The 21,180-nt window shown below is 42.2% G+C and overlaps 1 protein-coding gene across 7 annotated transcripts in view; it reads left to right on the top strand.

The window, feature by feature from the left end:
• LOC122550085 (partitioning defective 3 homolog) overlaps positions 1 to 21,180 on the top strand; it is an 843,398-nt gene that overhangs the window by 369,091 nt on the left and 453,127 nt on the right. For all 7 annotated transcript variants that reach the window (XM_043690628.1, XM_043690629.1, XM_043690626.1 and 4 more), the window contains exon 3: positions 6,290 to 6,470. In XM_043690628.1, the coding sequence (XP_043546563.1) occupies positions 6,290 to 6,470 (181 nt within the window). The remainder of the gene's footprint in view (positions 1 to 6,289; positions 6,471 to 21,180) is intronic.

Genomic DNA, 21,180 nt, shown 5'->3' with positions numbered 1-21,180 from the left:
ATGAGAACCTCTTTCCACGTATGGAGTCAGCTATTACGAGGGGGCATAGCTTTAAATTAAGGGGTGGTAGGTATAGGACAGATGTTAGGGGTAGATTCTTTACTCAGCGCGTCATGAGTTCATGGAATGCCCTGCCAGTAGCAGTGGTGGACTCTCCCTCTTTATGGGCATTTAAACAGGCATTGGATAGGCATATGGAGGATAGTGGGTAGTTTAGGTTAGGTGGGCTTGGATCAGCGCAACATCGAGGGCCAAAGGGCCTGTACTGCGCTGTATTTTTCTATGTTCTATGGTTTACTCAAACAACTGGACCTGTGCCTCACAACACACTTCACATTCAACAACCAAATATATGAACAAATCAACGGCTTACCCATCTCTGGACTCATAGCAGAAGCGGTAATGCAAAGATTAGAACAAACAGTCTTACCGCAAATTCAACCCAAACTCTAGGTCAGATATGTGGATGACACTTTTGTAATCATTAAAAACACAGAAATAGAGAACACACACCGGATCATCATCGCCACACTCAAAGGAAATCTGATTCACGAGAGAGGAAGAAAAGGACAACTAACTCCCATTCCTAGACGTGATGGTACAGAGAACACCGAACGGAGAATTCACCACAAAGGTATACAGGAAAGCCACACACACAGACCAAGTCCTGAACTACGAAAGCAACCGCCCCAACACACACAAAAGACGTTGCATCAAGACACTATTCAAAAGAGCCACAACACACTGCAGTCCACCAAAACTGCAAAAAGAGGAAGAAGAACACCTCTACAATGTATTCGCAAAAAACTGATACCCGCGCAATTTTATCAACAGATGCCTAAGGGAAAGACAACGGAACGAGGACATGTCGCAACCCAAAGGACTAGCCACACTACCAGACATCAAGAGCATTTCCGAACTGACAGCCAGACTACTGCGACCACTAGGACTCATAACAGCACACAAACCAACAGCCACTCTCAGACAACAACACACCAGAACAAAGGACCCTATACCCAGCATGAGCAAAACCAATGTAGTGTACAAAATCCCATGCAAGGACTGCACAAAACACTACATAGGACAAACAGCAAGACAGCTAACGATCCGCATCCAGGAACACCAACTAGCCACGAAACGACACGACCAGCTATCCTGAGTAGCCACACACGCCGATGATGAGCAACATGAATTCGACTGGGACAACACTACTATTATAGGACAAGCCAAACAGAGAACAGCCAGGGAATTCCTAGAGGCATGGCACTCATCCACAGATTCAATCAATAAGCACATCGACCTGGACCCAATATACCGACCACTGCAGCGGACAGCTGGAACTGACAACCGGAAGCGGCAGATTCAAACCACTATAAATGCCAGAGGAAAGATCACAGAAGCATTTCACAGGAGGCTCCCAAGCACTGAGGATGTCACCGAGTTAGGGGACGAAATGTCTGCAACACAAATTCCCAGCTCGGCGAACAGAACCACAACAACGAGCCCCCGAGATACAAATCTTCTCACAAACTTTGAATTGTAAGCTATTAAAAATATCCTAATTTTCTTATTTTGGCCAAAATATATTTTGAACTGGGGCTTTCAGTTGATTTTCTGCTGGTCTTTGTTATCTGATTCCTGAAGAAGGGCTGATGCCCGAAACGTCGATTCTCCTGCTCCTTGGATGCTGCCTGACCTGCGCTTTTCCAGCAACATATTTTCAGCTCTGTCTTGAGACTGAGCAGCAAGTGACCCCATTATACTATTCTGAAATAAAACTGATGTTGGAGATCTGAAATAAAAACAGACATTGCTGGCAAAACTCAGCAGGTGTGGCAGCATGTGTAGGAACAAAACAGGGTTAAAGTTTTGAGTCCACTGACTTTTCAGGACTGGCAGCAGCTCAGAAATACTCTGAAATTTTTGCTGAAGGCAAGTTGGGTGATGGCAGGAAGAGGGTGATTGGATAGGTGACGATGGAGCCCAGAGAGAGAGAGAGCTCAAGCCATGAAGTTGTTGAAATTGATATCAAGACCAGAAGAGTACAGGGTTCTCAAGTGGGAAATGAGGTGCTGTTCTTCCAGTTTGTGCTGAGCTTTACTGGAGCACGGCAGCAAGCCTGAAACACAGATGTCCAGGGAACAGGGTGGTGTGTTGAAGTGGCAGGCAACGGGAAGCTCATGGCCTTTTTGTAGACAGAACGTAGGTGTTCTGCAAAGCAGTCACCCAGTCTATGCTTCGTTTCCCCAGTTTGGAGGAGACCACATTGTGTGCGGCAAATGCAATTGTGTGAAGGGCAGGTAAAGAGCTGTTTCACCTGGAAGGTGTGTTTGGGCCCTTGGTTGCAGAGGTGGGAGGAGGTAAACAGCCAGGTGTTGCACCATCTGCGGTTGCAGTGCAAGGTGTCTTGGGGCTGTGGGGAGTTGTTGGGGGTGAAGGAAAAGTGAACCAGGGTGTCCAGGAGGGAATGGTCCTTGAGAAAAGCTGACGAGGGAGAGGAGGAATATGTGACTATAACAAGACCGGATAAGTGGCTGGGTAAAAAACATGGAAGGATGGAATCAAGCTCTAAAGTTACTGAACTCAATGTTGATCTGCACTCAGTGCTGTGCACAGCCAAATGCACACACTTGGACTTCTCAGCTCACGCTGTCTCAGAGCTGTCCTGCTCCCAGTTCCACTTCATTTCTAACAAGGAAATATTTCTCGTCCTTTTCAGGCATTAAGCAACGCAAGCTGCAACAGCTCCGAGATATCCACACACCTGTGGAACCTCCCTGCCCTCCCCTCCCTCAGACTACATCCTTTCTCCTGATCCCAGCTTTTTTCAAGTATTTGCTATTTCTTCTGAACTTCCACTGTCTGATGCTGAACATTCTGTAATCAGTAACATCTTAGTTTTGCCCTTCTGTACCCCTTCAGCTCAATAAATTTAGGGCATGATGTTGAAAGCTTTTTCCATCACCTCCACTTCCCTGCCTGCTTCTTTGGACAGGAGTCCTTTCACTCTCCCAGAGATCCCTTCATCCATTTCCAGCAGTTTCCCCCACCTGCACCCCTCTCTTTGGCCTTTCACCTGCAGTCATCCTGTTCATTGAGAACTGGCAATGTGACATTGGTTGCCTTCATTTCTTAGCCATTCAAATCTGACTCACTCTGAGCTGACTGCAGCACATGCTCTCAGATCCTGGCCTGACTTTGTCATCCAGCCTGCTGTCAAGGGTGGTGGTGCTGTTGTCATCTGGCAGACTGATCTCTGCATTGCAGAGGCCAAGCTCCAGGCCTCGGATACCACCTCCTCTCTCTCTCTCGACTGTGACCCCATCATTGAGCATCACACTGTTGTGTTCATAACTGTCACCAATCTCATCTAATCTCTTCCCCCCCCCCCGACAGCCTCCCAGTTTATAGTTCCCCAATCCTGTACAGCCTGCTTCTACCTCCTTCCCAATTTCCACAAACATGACTGCCTGGGCTGACCCATTGTTTATACTTGTTCCTGCCCCTCAGAGCTTATCTATTCCTACCTTGACTCCAATTTGTTTCCCTGCCATTGTTCAGCCTCCCCCACCCCCCCCCCCCACCCCAACATAAATCTTCTGATGCCTTCTTCAGAATTTCCCATTCACGGGCTCCAGGAGCGGTATGGTGGCTCAGTGGTTAGCACTGCTGCCTCACAACACCAGGGACCTGGGTTCGATTCCAGCTTTGGGCGACTGTCTGTGTGGAGTTTGCACATTCTCCCAGTGTCTGTGTGGGTTTCTCTGGGTGCTCCGGTTTCCTCCCATAATCCAAAGATGTGCAGGTTAGGTGAATTGGCCATGCTAAATTGCCCATAGTGTTCAGGGAAGTGTAGGTTAGGTGCATTTAGTCAGGGGTAAATATAGGATAATAAGGTAGAGAAATGGGTCTGGGTGGGTTACTCTTTGGAGGGTCGGTGTAGACTTGTTGGGCCGAAGGACCTGTTTCCACACTGTGCGGATTCTATGATTCTCCAGCTGTTACCTCTTAACCATGGACGTGCCATCCCCTTTACATGTCCATTCTCCAACAGGATGGTCTCATGCTCCTCCACTCTTTCCCAGAAAGACGACCCGGTCTGTTCCCTTCCACCACCCTCCTCTGCCTGGCCAAGCTCACCCTCACTTTGAACAACTTCTCCCTAAACTTCTTTCACTTCATTCAGGTCAAAGGTACCCACGTGGGCCCGAGGTAAGTCAGTTTTTTTTGTGAGGGTTATTGGAACATTCCTTGTTCCAATACAAATGTGCAACCCCCAACCCCACAAAAACAATGCCGTGAAAAGCCCATTTCTGCTCTGATCCCATCTCTTTCCTCCTACAACATCAATAGGACCTGCCTGATGGTCCTCACCTACTTCCCATCAGCCTCAGCTGTTAAAGGACTGTTGTCCACCATTTCCACTACATCCAGTGTGATGCCACTACCAAGATCCTCCCCTCCTTGTCAGCATTCCCTCGAGGCCATCCCCTGTGATACAGCCTGATTCCATCTGATGAAAAATTGCTAGACTTGAAGTATTGGCTCTTTCTTCCCACACATGCTGCCAGACCTGCTGAGTTTTGCCAGCACTTTGCATTTTTGTACTGTTCTGAAGTTCAGCAACAGACTTGTCTAATTTGTTCATGGGGGCCATGTTTACATTAAGATTAGTGTAATGCAAATGATTTTTCCTGAATGCTAAATGCCGAACATGCAATGGGAGTTGGGTTTGAATCCTGGTGTAGGAAATGAAATACATTGTACGGCATGTGAACGCACTGTGGTACCGAACCTGACTTTAAAAAACTGTGCTTGTGTTCTCCTTGCCTGTTTTCCGTTCACACTGCTGAACTGGCTGGTGAACAGGGGTATTCTCTTTCCTTCTCTCTCAGCAGAGAGCTCTTGTGAACATATTTAGTGCATGCAGAGCAGTGTTGCTGTAGATTGTGGCAATGTAAACATTTTTTCTGGATGGCTGAAAGCCAACCTGCAGCTGTTCTTGTTGGAGTGATGGACAGATCCTACCATGTCAATGCACGCTGTAACCCAGGTCCAGGGACTGGCTTATCAGCAGCTGAAATGCCAGTGCAATGTTTTAATCTTCACAAACTACTTACTGTGCACATGATCAACATTTTATCTCGAGCAATGGACCACCAGGAGATATATTCTGAAGTGCAGAAGAGCTGGGTGCTGTTCTTCCATTAGTCAAGTGGCTGTTCACTGCATGTTTTGAGCCGTTTTGATGGGGTCCAATTCAAAGTTGCCGTGCACTTGGCTTAGTTAAGCCTGTGTGCTTCTGCATGTCTGATTTAAAACCTGCTTTCCATTGATGCAAGGGGTATGGGACAACTGCCCTGCTTTCAGTGTGCTGCTGCTCGTTCAACGAATGAGTTATGATACTGTTTGAAGTACACTTATGAAAAGGAGGACTAACCCTGCAGTCATCACATCAGTGATTCATCCAATTTAGCAGATGTGATTGAATCAGATTGAAAAACTGGTCTTCAATGAGAAGCGCCTTGTTCTTTCTGTAACTTCGGTGTTAATTACTGCTGTACAAAATGATGATTGAATCATTGTAGTTATGGCTAACGGCATGCAAGGTTCTTGAGACACTGCCTAAGTTCGATTTAAATCCCTTTCAGCTGACTGTTATTGTTTGAAAAGCAAATGCTAGAAACCAGCTGTTGGTTGAGATTTTGTAGTAAATTGTTCACATTTAGGAAAGGTTTCTTGCCACTTAAGCACTTTTGACTGTCCACTCCCCTCCAGCCCTGTGTCTGACTTTATTGATGATGCCCAATGTCAGAGGGCCTTTGGATTTGGCTCATGGATCATTTTTATTATGAATTTAGTGTGGTCAATAGCCATTTCTTTTTAGTTGTGACGTTGTTTAATTAGGTCTGTAAGAAGTGCAGCAAAAGCATGCTTGTGCATCAGACAAAATAGTACTAAAATTATTTGCTTTATTCCTGTGACACAAAAATTGCAACATAAATGTTCTGTTGCTGATACAGTTCTTAAATTAGGATTCAATAAGTACTCCCAAGTAAGTTGTCATTACAATAGTAATGATCAAAGAAATGTGTCATAATTGTCAAATTGTGCTCTGAAGCAAGAAAGCAAAATCTGGTGTAAATCAGTAGTCTGCTCTTGGCAAAAATTGAAGACAAGCTACTGGGTGGCTATATGCTGGTTGCTTGGGGTGGGCAGTACTTTAACATGCATTAAAGGCAACACAGTGGGTTTAATCTTCAACTTTCTTTCTTTTTGTCCTCTGCAGCTTGTTGCTATTTTTGAAGAGCAAGAGCCACACCATGGTGGTGATGGTACAAGTGCCAGTTCAACTGGTACTCAAAGCCCAGAGATATTTGGCAGTGAGCCTGCACCAAACTCCTTGTCTGCATTCCAGCCATATCAAGCGTCAAGTGAGATTGAGGTCACGCCATCCGTCCTCCGAGCAAGTAAGTACTTGTGTGTGCTCATTCATGCATGTAGGGAGACTTTTCCACTTCGGGCCTGCACATTCGTATGTCCTTCAACGATTTGTTTGGCTCACCTTTAAAGCTTTGTAAGTCTCTTCTATTTTGAACACTTTTAGATTAGATACCCCACATTATGGAAACCGGCCCTTTGGCCCAACAAGTCCACACCGACCCTCCGAAGAGTAACCCACCCAGACCCATTCCCCTACCCTGTATTTACCATGATTAATTTACCTAACACTATGGACAGTTTAGCATAACCTGCACATCTTTGGATTGTGGGAGGAAACCGGAGCACCCGGAGGAAAACCACTGAGCCTCTGTGCCATCCATTTCTGTCTCCTTTTTGAAATGTACTCATTTGAACCATATTGTTGGATATGTTACTCTGACATCTGAAAGCAAATTTAGCTTAGATTCTGTTCCGAATCTGCCTTATGTTTTTTGCTGGGATATGCACAAATGGATGTTGGACATCCACGCGTCTGAAATGGTGACCACAAGTGGAAAGCTTCAGGTGAGAGGCTGGTGAGGAGCACTATGGTAGAAAAATACAGTTTTAAAAATAGAACAGAGAAATGCTGTTTGCGATAGAAATGCTTGCCCTTGTACAATAACTTCACCTAATGTTCAGTAGCAGCCCATTGTAGAGAAATAAAGTCATGAGACGTGGCATTTTAAAAACAAAATGTTTGAAAAACATTTAGTATAACTTCTATTAAATCTCCATATGTATAAAAGGAACAATATTCTCTCCTAGATGATCAGAAAATTACAAAGAGCAGAATAAATCTGTCATACAAATGTGTCACATATTAGCCCCAAAATGTTTCCTCTTTACACTTACTAATGCCCCAACCCACCTTTTAATATACCCTAAAGTATGATTGTCCAAAAATGAATAACTCACTATAAAAAAAACTATATAGATAAGCTCATAATGGGACTTAAAAATTTGAGTTATGAAGAATTCTTGGAAGTATTGAAAAGCCTTTATTCCTGAAATATCTAACTATTGCTTTGAGTTGTTAGTGCATTTACATGACCGTTCACGGAGGGAAAAAAAATTATGCTGATGAAGGAAATCATCTGACTTTAGGGTTGGTTACAGAACTGCTGCAGTTAGTATTTCAATTTGCTTAGTGGCTAATTTGCCCAAATGGCTTAACTTATTACTGCTACTAGCACATTTCCTGGGACATTCGTCTTGGCAGTGTTACACTTCTGTAATGATTGCATTGTTATGCCTTCAATACGCCCAGTATTTTGTACTCAGGTGACCCATGTTTAACATAACTGTTGTCTTTCAGGCAGCAAAGTTTAAAAAAACACTAAATGACACCAATCAGCTGGCATTAATTTGGTATTGCCATAATAACTGGCATTACTATTGCAGTAGTAATTGCACAATTATTTGGTTTCATGAAATGAATTATGGATTGCCAAATGTTTGTAGAGTTAAGGTTCAAGGACAATCTGAGAACTCCCATAACTGCCAAGTTTCATTGACAAATGAACTGAATTTACTCAATTTGATGTCTTGTATACTTTAAGCATTTTAGAATGGGCTATCTGAGTTGTATGGACTGGAGTCAATAGTCCTACAAAATTTTTCATGTTTTCACTTGTGGGCAGAATTCAAAACTTGTGATCATAACATAATTCCTGATTGATCCAGTAAGGAAATAGAAAGCATTATCTAAAACAGATCTTCTAAGTACAAATACTGAGGCAATGAAGTTAGGATGTGAAAAAGGAATCATCTGAGGTGCGTTGCATTGAGGCGGTCAGTAGGAAGCTTGGTACATGTATGTGGGAGAAAACAAGGATGCAGTAAAAATATTAGTTGGTATAGAGTGGAAAAAATGCCTTGTCAATCAGTGTAGCAGAGACATGTTCGGCTGAATGGCCTGATTCAGTGCTTTAATTGTTATGCCATCCTAATCGTATGTGGTGACAAATTGTTAACCTCAATTTTGTATTTTTATCATAGTTCACTCTTAAATTATTGCCTCTGTATTTGTGTTTTGAAGATCTCTCTGCTGATTGAATACTTCTTCATGTGATACAGCATAATTTTATTATTGAACATTTGCTGTTGATGACATGTAATTCAGTAATTATGACCCATAATTATTATATCTGCCTGGGGCAATTGACTATTAGTTGTACTAAGACTCAGAAAATTGCTACAACTGATGTAATGTTTTGCTAATTGCTGTGCTACCCATGTACTTATTATGAATACTGTATTGTGCTTGTAGAAACTAAAAACCACTGCTGACTGATTTCTCCCCAGGTAGTTAGAAATAATGCCTTGAAACTGAATTAGTTTGGTCACGTGCTTAAATTGCATATTTGAATTCTGTGCTTTGGGACCTTAACTGCTGCTCCTGGCTATTACCAACATGGCAAATAGAATTAAAGGTTTCAAGTATGTGAGCAATTAATTCATTCCCAGACACAGTTTTGAATTGTAGACGTCTCAGGCAGTGACTTTGCCTCTGTTCTATGACCATATGTGATTTCTTTTTTGGATAAGATGTGCAAAGACAAGTAGATGTCTGACTGGCATTTATGATCCCAGTGTGTGATTTAAAGGTACCGCCATAATAACTGGTATTGCTCTTACAATAGTGATGATAATGTTACTTCTGCTCAGAAGTAGTGTTTTGCTGATCATTGAAAGAAAGTGTCCATGAATTGAAAACAACTTCTCGCAATTTTAAACACCTTCAATGTTCATTTCTGATTTCAAATTCTCCTCAGTGCTTTGCAGTGACGATGTAGTGGCAGTAGGGAGGCAAGAACAAAGTGCTGGACTTCTTAACCAGAAACTCACCTGGGTTAAATGATTTTAAAAAAAAATCTTGGAATTAAGAATCTACTGATAACCATGAAACAATTGTTGTTTGTCAGAAAAACCCATCTAGTTCACTGATGTCCTTCAGGAAAGGAGATCTGCCATTGTCATCTGGTTTGGCCTACTGTTTTTAAAAAAATTCTCAAGGTCAGGTTCGTAGGAGAGTAGTCTGACACAGAACAAACGACCAAGAGGCGAGTCTGCTAGAATATGGGCATTTTATTCCCCGCAGCGTCGCCACAACCAGGTCTCATACAACGGGTCTGGCTTATACTCACTCTACATGTTACCGGAACTGGGAGCCGTCAGTTCTCGTAGAGCGGTTGCCAACAACCCACGCTCGGCGGTTAAACGTAACCCCGGAGCAGACTCACCGAACTGGAGACTTTTCCAGCTGATATACTCTTTTCCAGATATAAACATTCATGTGAACAGCAGAGCAAGGCTAAAAAACACATTCCATTCTGGTTACATACAGATAAGAAGATTCACACGGGGAGGTGTGTAATAAGATTCACACGGGACTAAGCAACACCTCCATTCCGGTTAGATTCACACATATATTGGGACATAATTTTTAACCGTTTCACCACATTCCACTGCTTGGCCCAATACATGTGTTACATTATGATTCACACATGTATTGGGACATAATTTTACACCACACCTACCCAACCCCAGATTTGCAGCAATGTGCTTAATTCTAACTACACTCTGAAATGGCCTAGCAAGCCACGCATTATATCAGTCACCACAAAGTCTTAACAAACAAATGAAACTTGAGGAAGGCTCGGCATCAACCTTGGCACTGGTACCGACAACAGCAAAAACAACCCTGTCAACCCTGCAAAGGTCTCCTGACTAACATCTGGGGCTACTGCCAAAACTGGAAGAGCTGCCTCAAAGACTAGTCAAGTAACAGCCCATCATACTCACAGAGTTATATCTTATAGATAATGTCCCAAACTATTATTATCTCTGATTATGTCTTGTCCGCCAGCAGGGCAGACCCAGCAGTAGTAGTGGCACAGTGATATACTTTGGCAGAGACTTACCTTGGGAGTCTTCAACATTAACTCTGGACCCCATGAAGGCTCATGGCGTCAGGTAAAATATGAGAAAGGAAACCTCCTGCTGGTGACCACATACCATCCTCCCTTGGCTGATGAGTCAGTACTCCTTCATATTGAACCACACTTGGAGGAAGTGCAGAGGATGGCAAACGCTCAAAATGTACTCTGGGCAGGGGATTTCAGTGTTCACCACCAAGAATGGCTCCGCAGCAACATTATTGATTGAGCTGGTTGGATCGAAAGGACATACTTGACCTCATCCTTACCAATCTACCAGATGCACAGTGTCAGTAAGAATGACCATCGCATGGTCCTTGTGGATGAAAAGTCCCACGTTCACTTTGAAAATACCTTCCATTGTGTTGTGTGGCATTATCACTATGCTAAATGGGATAGACTTTGAACAGATCTAGCAACTAAAGACTGGGCATCCATGAGGCACTGCGGGCCATCAACAACAGCAGAACTCTACTCCAGCACAATCTGCAAACTGATGGCCTGGCATAACCCCCACTCACTGGTTGCCATCAAGCCAGGGGATCAACCCGGTTCAATGAAGAGTGCAGGAGAGCATGCCAGGAGCAGGACCAACCACATCAAAATGTGTAGACCCGGTGAAACCACCAAACAGTATAAGAGAGGCAGATCCAAGCAATGACCAGAAATAGTGCAGCAGATCCAAGCTCTGTAGTCTTGCCACTTTCAGTCGTGAATTGTAGTGGAAAATGAAACTGCTTACTGGAGGAGAAGATCCACATATTTCCCTGTCCTCCATGATGGATGAGCCTAGCACATCAGTACAAACATTGGTGGACAATACCCGGGCCTGGGCTGAAATGTGGCAAGTAACGTTTGCGCTGCACAAATGCCAGGCAGTGACCAATACCATTAAGAGATAATCTCATCCCCATTCTTTGACTCAGTGGTGTGACCATCACTGAATCCCCCCCCACTATCAATAACCTAGGTGTTCCCATTGGCCTGAAACTGAACTGGACTCTCTACATAAACACTGGCCACACTAGTAGATCAGAAGCTAGGAATACTGCACTGAGTAACTCACCACCTGACTCCCCAAAGCCTGTCCACTATCTTCAAGAGACAAGTCAGGAGTAATATGGAGTATTTCCCACTTGTCTGGATGGGTGCAGCTTCAAAAACACTCAGATTTTACACCATCCAGGACAAAGCAGCCCACTTGAATGGCACTAAATCCACATGCAACCATTTACTCCACCACTGACTTTGAGACCCAGAAGTGTGTACTATCTCCAAGATGCACAGTAGACTTTCATCATAGATCCTTAAATGGCACCTTCCAAACCTACAACCATTTTCATCCAACAGAAAGCTTAGCAGATACATTTGAATGCGGCCATCTGCAGGTTTTCCTCTCAGCCACTCACCATCCTGACTTGGAAGTACATCAGTCCTGGAATTTCCTACCAAAGGGCATTATGGGTTTACCTATAGCACGTGGACTGCCGCAGTTCAAAAAGATAGCTCACCACCACCACCTCAATAGCAACAAGGGACAGGCAATAAATGCTGGGCCCATGTGTGAATTTTTTTAAAAAAGCTCCACGTTGAAGCAAGAAATTTTCAGTCAATGGCCCAATATTCCACTGGTGCTTATCATAGAATATAGAATAATACAGCATAAAAATAGGCCCTTCGGCCCACCATGTCTCTGCCGACCATGATGCAAGAATAAAGTTGATGAGCTGATGGCACAAATAGAGACGGCCTGGTGGGGATTACTGAAATATGGTTACAGGTGAATCAGGAATGGGAGTTAAATGTCCAGGGGTACTGAGTATTCTGAAAGGGTAGACAAGGAGGAGAGGGAGGTGGAGTTGCTTTAATGGTTTTTTTTTCCTAATCAAGATGTAGCTTAATTTACTATAAACATACGAAAGTACAGGGCACCCTGTAAACAACACAATACAATATTGTCCGTGTGGCCAACCACTTACATTGACAGGATGATAGTTTATGAATTACAGTCAGCCATCGAACAATTAGAAATGAAGTTATAATTATTTGTCAATTAAAACAATTGTGTATTTAAAAACTTAAAACCGTGTTTAACAAGAAACAGCACACAATAGTTTGAGAAGGAATGTCCTAATAAGTAAACCATGTAATAAACAAGACATTACTAATGATAAATATGAATTGCTTGTATGGAGAGAATATCCTAATGATTAAATTAGTGATTTTGTGAAAAGAACACATTCAAATCTCATTGTGGGAGCCACATTATAAGTGAGTGCCTTTCAGTCAGAAATTCCCATTTTTCTTTGGCCAAGTTAAACTGAGTACTGTTTGGTTCTAATTTTCTCTAGTTTCTTTTTATCCTTCACTTTCATAATTGCATAAGTTTTGCAATTTCTCGCTCAAAATAAACACAAATACTACTCTACCTCAAAAACTCTCTATAAAATACCCAGATATCATTTCAGGCCAGCAAAGCTCAAAAAGATTTAAACACAGCTGAGTATTTGGAAACAGTTACTGTGCTGGGACATCGGGACAGTCTGAAATTGTTTTGCCATTGCAAGCAGTCATTAAATGGGCTACTCTTGCATTTTGCTGAATGTTCCTCTTAAGCCGTCTCTTCAAATATAAATGTGGTGAGTGGAGTAGTTGTGCCCTGATAACTACATCTTGGAAGGTCCCTTTTACCTACTCAGAGACTGGGTAACTACGCAGCTTCATGAACCAACGCTGGCTGTGTATCAATGACACAATGATTTCTTAACATTCAGACAGGGAATTTGTTTTTGGGAAGGAAAGCTTTCAAAATATTGACTCTGAACTTATTTCTGTAATATCATTCACGTTATTCAAAAACTAGCAGCATAGTTCCAGCCTGCTTTAAAAGTCGAAAACAAATTCACTTGAGTAAAGTATTTGGAAAATAAATGCTGAACTATGCAATGGACGGCAATAATTAGCACATGAGATGTGCTGTCCATTAGTTGAGTCTGACTTTGCTTAGCAGTTGTTTGTGAATTTACACCCTTCCTTTGGGAGTGGAAGCACTGTAAATACACACTCACACTCACGTGTGTCCTACCCACACTCGCGCACGTCCTGCCCACACTCACTCCTCACCAGGGCAGTAACACAAGATGGAATAGGTCGAGAGCAAAGGTTAACCACGGCAATGTACAACATTACATTTCTTGTCCACAGTCCTGACGTTACTGTATTGAACAGATGATAACTGAGTCCATCTTTTTTTCAACATAAGACAGAAAGAGCTGCTAACAAAATAAAAAAGTCTCCTTATTAAATTTCAAAAAAATCCTAAATTAAACTGTATGGACACAAAGTTTCTGAAGAATTAAACTGAAAACCAAAAGCAGTCCACGTTTATATTTAGTGATTAGAATCATTTCTTGGCTTTTCTCCCTTTCGCTTTTAGCCCACTTGCTTTCTTCACCTTGGTCTTGACTTTGGCTTTTGCTGGTTTTGCCTTCTTGGGCTCTTTGGATGTGGGAGCCTTCTTCTTACGTGTCTTGGCTTTCTTTTTATCCACTTCTGCTTTCTTCGCCTTGGCTGCTGGCTTGTGGGCCGTTGATCCCTTGTGGCCAGTGAGGCTCTTCTTTGGTGCCTTGGCCATTTTCTTTACTGCCTTCTTCGGTTCCTCACTTTTAACTAACCGGAAAGAGCCCTAGGTGCCTAAGCCAGTGGTCTGCTTGACAACAATTTCTTGAGCGCCAGCTTGATCTGTATTTTGGCGTTCTCACCCATCTTGAACTCGTTGCAGATATACTTCTCGATGGCTTGGCGGGAGATACCAGAGCGGCTGTTCAGTGCTTGGATGGCAGTGATGATCATGTCCGTGTACTTGGGGTGGTCTATGCTCTTCTTGGCCGCCTTGGCACGCTTGGCCTTGGGGGGAGCCAGGGTGGAGTTCTCAGTTGTGGTTGGTAAGCCTGGAAGTTTCCTCCTTCAGTCCTTGGTGGGAACAGAAGGCAGCTGGCAGCCCCAGTCTATGTAAATCTGTGTATGTATATGTGTGTGCAGTCGCTGTGGTCCTGACACACTCAGCTCCTTCCTTGTGTGTAGCAGCCGCTTTAATGGTTAAGGATGATGTCGAGGCTCTATTAAATGATATTGGCACGAGGGACCAAAATGTATAGTTAGTCTGGGTAGAAATAAAAAAAGAGAAAAAAAACTTATTGGTAGCAGTAATTTACAGACTTCAAACAGTACTTCTGAAGTAGGGCACTGCGTAAACCAGGAGACAATGAGGGCATGTGAGGCGAGCACACTTGTAATTATGGGTGATTTGAGCATCCATGTGATTGGATTAATCAACTTGGCAAGGATAGCCTTAGAGAAAGGTTCATAAAGGAGTGTATGAGGATTTCATTGAGCCAACCAGAGAACTGGTTACTTATGTAATGAGGAAATATTGATAAATGGTTGCTATGAATTTGAAGTTATGTACTGTACCTTTAAGAGAGTGAGTGCTGTTTCGCACTGAAAACTGACCAGCACCTGTCATTTGACTGGCTAGCAGTCTCAGTGTGTACTGAAATATTGAAAACATTTGGTTGTGAAATAGATACCTGAGTTTTTGTTGCCTGTTTTGACAACAATTCAAATTTAATGAATCAGTTTAAATTATGGCCCAGGATACCAAAACATTAGTTGAGTTTAAATTATTGTTTTTGCCAACCTCGAACCAATGAGATGATCCAATGTGTTGGGCATAAAAAAGGCAGGTATTTTGGAAGTTAGAGAATAACTGGCATTGAGAGATACTGCCATTTAAAATGCACGCTATCAAAGGTACCTTTTTCCATATGAAACATATTTGCAGTAAATGACAACCCCAAGAGACCTTTAGCTGAAAAGAGGAGGACACCGATGACAATAGCTCCTGTATGGTTTTGAAATCAAGTTGTTGTAATTTTACTACAGGTTTTTACTGGAACAGTATATTGTTTTTGAGTTGGAGGCAGGTAACAAACCTTTTAGTGAAAGGAGGCTTAGAGTTGTAAATTGTTGTTGTTTAATGTTCACTTTTAAAGTTAAAGAATAAATAGATTTTTTTTAAAATAGTGGAATTTGGGAGTTCTCTGTCACTCGTATTTTAACAGAATGCTTTACCACTGTGTTGTAACATGGTCCTAGCTAAGGATCCTCTTGGAAGGAGTGATCGCAACATGCCAAAGTTTCAAATTCAGACAGAAAGAAAGTTGCATATGAGAGTTTGAGTGTTGGGCGATGGTAATTATATAGGTTTCAGGAAGGAGTTGACCACAGTGGACTGGGCAGAAATATTCAAGGGCAGGACTGTTGAAAAATAGTGGCAAATATTTAGGGAGATACTAAATACCTTTCACAGAGCAAAGGTTATCAATGGGGTAGGTCAATTATAACGCGATTAGGCAAGACTAAGGAAGCTTCGAATGGGGTAGCAAAATGCAGGGGATGGGGGCAATCGAAATGTGGAGCTTGTTTAAGGAACAGATATTGTGTGTCCTTAGTAGATGTGTCCCTGTCAGGCAGGGAGGAAGTGATAAGGTAAGGGAACCGTGGTTTACTACAGAAATTGCATCTCTTGTTAAGCGGAAGAAGGAGACTTATGTGACTATATGAGATAGTTCAGATGAGGTGATGGAGAGTTACAGAGTAGCAAGGAAGGATTTAAAGAGAGAGTTAAGAAGAGCAAGGAGGGGACATGAGCAGTCTTTAGCAAATAGAATAAAGGAGAACCCTAAATCTTTCTACAGGTATGTGAGGAATAAAAGGATGACAGGGTTGGAATAGAGCCAGAAGTGGGAAGTTGTGTGTGGATCCTGTGGAGATCGGAGAGGTGCGAAATGAATATTTCTCATCTGTTTTCACTCAGGAAGAGGAGAATATTGTAGAGGAGAAGAATGAGATATTAGACTAGCAAGGATCGAGGTTAGTAAGGAAGAGGTGTTATCAATTCTAGAAGGAATGAAAATAGGCAAGTCCCCTGGGCTGGATGGAATTTATCTGAGGATTCTCTGGGAAGCGAAGGAGGTGGTGCTGGAGCCTTTGGCTTTGATCTTTGTGTTGTCATTGTGTGCAGGTTTAGTACCAGAGGACTGGATGATTGCAAATTATGTGCCCTTGTTCAAGAAGGGCAGTGGAGATGACCCAGGTAATTATAGACCAGTGAGCCTTACTTCTGTTGTAGGAAAAGTTTTGGAAAGGATTGTGAGAGAGAGGATTTACAATCATCTTGCAAGCAATAATTTGAATGCAGATAGTCAACATCGTTTCGTCAAGGGCAGGTCATGTCTCACAAACCTCATTGAGTTTTTTGAGAAGGTGACCAATCGTGTGGATGAGGGTTGGACAGTTAAAGTGGTGTACATGGAATTCAGTAAGGCCTTTGATAAGGTTCCACATGGTAGGCTGTTGGTGAAAATGCAGAGGCATGGGATTGAGGGTGATTGAGCAGTTTGGATTAGAAACTGGTTTTCTGAAAGAAGGGAGTGAGTGATGGTTGATGGAGAATATTCAGCCTGGAGTCCAGTTACTAATGGTGTGCCACAAGGATCTGTTTTGGTACCACTGCTGTTTGTTATTTTTATAAATGATTTAGACACAGGCATAGGTGGATTGGTTAGTAAGTTTGCAGATGATACTAAAGTCAGTGGAGTAGTGGACAGTGTGGAAGAATATTGCAGGTTGCAGGGGGACTTGGATAAACTGCAGAATTGGGCCGAGAGGTGGTAAATGGAGTATAATGTAGCTAAATGTGAGGTGATTCACTTTGGGAAGAATAACAGGAAGGCAGAATACTGGGCCAATGGAAAGATCCTTGGTAGTGTGGATGTGCAGAGGGATATTGGAGTCCATGTACATAGATCCCTGAAAGCTGCCACCCAGGTTGATAGTGCTGTTCAGAAGGCATACGGTGTGTTAGGTTTTATTGGTAGAGGGATTGAGTTCCAGAGCTGTAATATCATGCTGCATCTATACAAAACGCCTAGTATGGCTGCAGTTGGAATATTGTGTACAGTTCTGGTCGTCCCATTACAGGAAGGATGTGGAAGCATTGGAAAAGTTGCAGAGGAGATTGACCAGGATGTTGCCTGTTCTGGAGGGAAGGTCTTATGAGGAAAGGCTGAGAGATTTGGGTCTGTTTTCATTGGAAAGGAGAAGGCTAAAAGGGGATTTGATAGAGACATACAAGATGATCAGAGGATTAGATAGGGTAGACAGTGAAGTCTTTTTCCTAGGATGATGACGTTAGCTTGTACGAGGGGACATAAACTACAAATTGAGGGGTGATAGATTTAAGACAGATGTCAGAGGCAGGTTCTTTACTCAGAGAGTGGTAAGGGTGTGGAATGCCCTACCTGCTAATGTAGTTAACTCAGCCAAATTAGGGAGATTTAAACAATCCTTGGATCAGCACATGGATGATGATGAGATAAGTGTAGGGGTATGAGTTTAGATTAGTTCACAGGTCGGTGCAAGGGCCTGTTCTGCGCTGTATTGTTCTATGTTTTATGTTCTAAAGTATATTCCTGAGAGAAAGAGGAATCATAAAAATGTAAAAAAATTATCCATGGCTGAACAAGGAAGTCAAGGATAACATAAAGGCAAAAAACGTGGGCATATCACACTGCAAAATTTAGTGGCACTCTGAATGAATGGGAGAACTTTAAACATCAGGAAAGGGTTATTAAAAACAAAATCTCAAGAGCAAAGATGAACTATTAAAAGAAACTAGCAGAAGACATAAGCACTGATACTTCCAAAGCTTCCAAAACATAAAAAGAAGAGAATAGTGAAATTAAATGTTGGCCCTTTAAGGATGAAAATAGTGAGATAATAATGTGAATCTCGGAGGTGGTAGAGGCACTGAACCAATACTTTGTATTTGTTTTCACTGTGGAAGATCATAATTTCTTCCCAAAAATTGCAATTACTACAGAGGAACACTGTGAAATTATTATAACTAGGGACAAGGTATTAAGTAAACGGATGGGATTATCGGCAGATAAGTCCCTGGGGCCTGAAGGTGTGCACCCTAAGGTTTTAAAGGAAGTGGCAGCAGAGGTATGAGATTCATTAGTTATGATTTTCCAAAATTCCCTGGATTCTGAAAAAGTACCGGTGAATTGGAAACATGTGAATGTCTCCCTCTTAGGCAAAACGTGGGAAATTATGCACCAGTTAGTTTGACTTCTGTAGTGGAGACTTGCTGAGTCGATCCTAAAGAAGGAGATAACTGAACACCTATAAAAACAAAGCCCAATTCACCAGTGTTGGCATGGTTTCATGAAAAGCAAGTCATGCTTGATGAACTTGCTGGAGTTCTTTGAGGATATAACAAGTAAGATGGATAATGGAAATCCAATGGATGTGGAATATCTTGACTTCCAGAAGATATTTGACAAAGTGCCACATAAAAGACTGATCCAGAGGGTTAGATCCTAGGCGTTAAGGTAAAATATTGGCTTGGATAGAGGATTGTCTAACTGACAGAAAGCAGAGAGTAGGGATAAATGGGTCCTTCTCTTGGATGGCGAACTGTAACTAGTGAGGTACTGCATGGTTCAGTTCTTGGACATAAACAATTTACAATCTTTCTAAATGATTGCAAGCAGGGACAGAGTGTAATGTAGCAGAATTCACGAATGATGCTAAAATAGTTGGGAGAGCAGCTGTGATGAGGAGAAAGAGTTTACAGATTGATATTGTTAGGCTCGGAGGATGGGCCAGAGTCTGGCAGATGGAGTTTAATGTAGATAAGTGCAAGATTATCCATTTGTGCCAGAAAACTAAAAGGGTATGTTATTATTTAAATAGAAAGCAGATTCAAAGTGCATCAGTGCAGGGGATCTGTGTGTCCTTGTGCATAAATTGAAATAAGTGGCTGTGCAGGTGCAACAGATAATAAGAAAGGCAAATTTAATCCTGACATTAATTGCAAAAGGACTGCATTGTAAAAGTAAAGAAATGTTACAATTATATAAAGCATTGGTGAGATTACACTGGAATATTGTGTCCAGTTTGGCTTTCCTTCCTTGAGGAAGGATACGATAGCAGTGGAGACTGTTCAGTGGAGGTTCACCAGATTGATTCCAGGGATGGAAGGGCTGTCATATGAGGAATGGTTGATTTGCTTGGGCTTGTACACTCTGGAGTTCAGAAGAATAAGGGGGGGGGATTTGATTGAGGTACATAAAATGCTAAAGAGGATTGAAAAGATGGATATTGAAGAAATGCACCCTGTTGTGGGACTGTCTCGAACAAGAGGACATAAATATTGAATGAGAGAAGTTAGGTTCAAAGCAAGATGAGAAACTTCTTCTCTCAGGTTTGTGAATCTGTGGAGGCAAAATCAATCAACAGATTCAAGAAAGAAATAAATATGTTTCTGATGAGAACAGATAAAAGGCTATGGGGAGCAGGCAGGAAAGTGGAATTGGGGCTAGAATAAGATCAGCCCTGACCATGTTAAATGGTGAAGTGGGCTCAAAGGTTTTAATTGCCTACTCCTCCTAATTCCAATGATCTTAATGCTATCTGTTTGCACACGGTCCATATCCTTCTATTCCATGCCTGTTCATGTGTCTGTACACCAGCCTCTTAAATATTGCTCTTGTATCTGCTTTTATCACATGCTTAGAGCATTCCAGGCATCTCCACCCTCTGTATTAAAAAACATTTGCCTTGCACATCTCCTTTAAACCTTTTCCCTCTCACATAAACCTATCCACCATATGTATACTTCTCACTGTTTGTTTTATTTCCTGCTATCAAGTAGCCCCTCAGCCTTCAACACCCAACAAAAACAATCTACATTTGTCCAACATCTCCTTACAGATCATACACCCCAATCCAGGCAATGTCCTGCATCCTCTACAAAGCTTCCACATCATTCCTACAGTTGATGACCAGAAGGACTCCAAATGTGGCCTAACTAAAGTTTTATATAGTTGCAACATAACTTGTCAACTTTTATACTCCGTGTCCAGACTGATGAAAGCAAGCACGCTGTATGCCTTTTTTAAACCACCTTATGTTGTCATTTTCAGGGAACTATGTGCTTGCATTCCAAAATGTCTCAGCATATCAATGCTCCGAAGGGTCCTGCCATTTACATCTACTTTTCTCTTGGATTTGACTTCCCAAAATGCATCACTTCACACTTGCCTGAATGAAACTCCATTTGCCATTTCTTTGCTCAACTTTCCAACTAATCTATATCCTACTACATCCTTTGACAACCACTATCCTCAACTCCACCAATTTTCATGTCATCTGCAAACTTAATTATTAGACCACAGATATTTTCATCAAAATCCTTTTAATATTTTACAATCAACAGAGGTCCCAACACTGGTCCTTGTGGAACTTGCTGATGACAGACTTCGAGTCAGAAAAACATTTAGCCTCTACCTTGTATAAACAAGTCAATTTTGTATCCAACATACCAACTCATCATGGATCCCATGTGACTTAATTTTCTGGATCAGCCGACACTGAGGGACCTTTTCAAATGCTTTAATAAAGTCCATGTAGACACTTCCCAACCTTCATCAATCATCTTTGTCATTTTCTCAAAAGCCTTAATTAAATTTGTCAGGGAAGACTCCCCATCAGAAAGCTTTGCTGACTGTAACCCTAATAAGTCCATTCTATCTCCCCGATTCTTCCCAACATGCATGTAAAATGCCTTTGGAATTCTCCTTAATCCTCATCCTTATTGCCACGGGCATTTTGTGGCCTCTTATAG

This window comes from Chiloscyllium plagiosum, chromosome 5 (assembly GCF_004010195.1).
Source record: "Chiloscyllium plagiosum isolate BGI_BamShark_2017 chromosome 5, ASM401019v2, whole genome shotgun sequence".
Taxonomy (NCBI): Eukaryota; Metazoa; Chordata; class Chondrichthyes; order Orectolobiformes; family Hemiscylliidae; genus Chiloscyllium; species Chiloscyllium plagiosum.
Note: the sequence above shows the minus strand (reverse complement) of the source record. Positions and strands in the feature narration are given on the sequence as shown.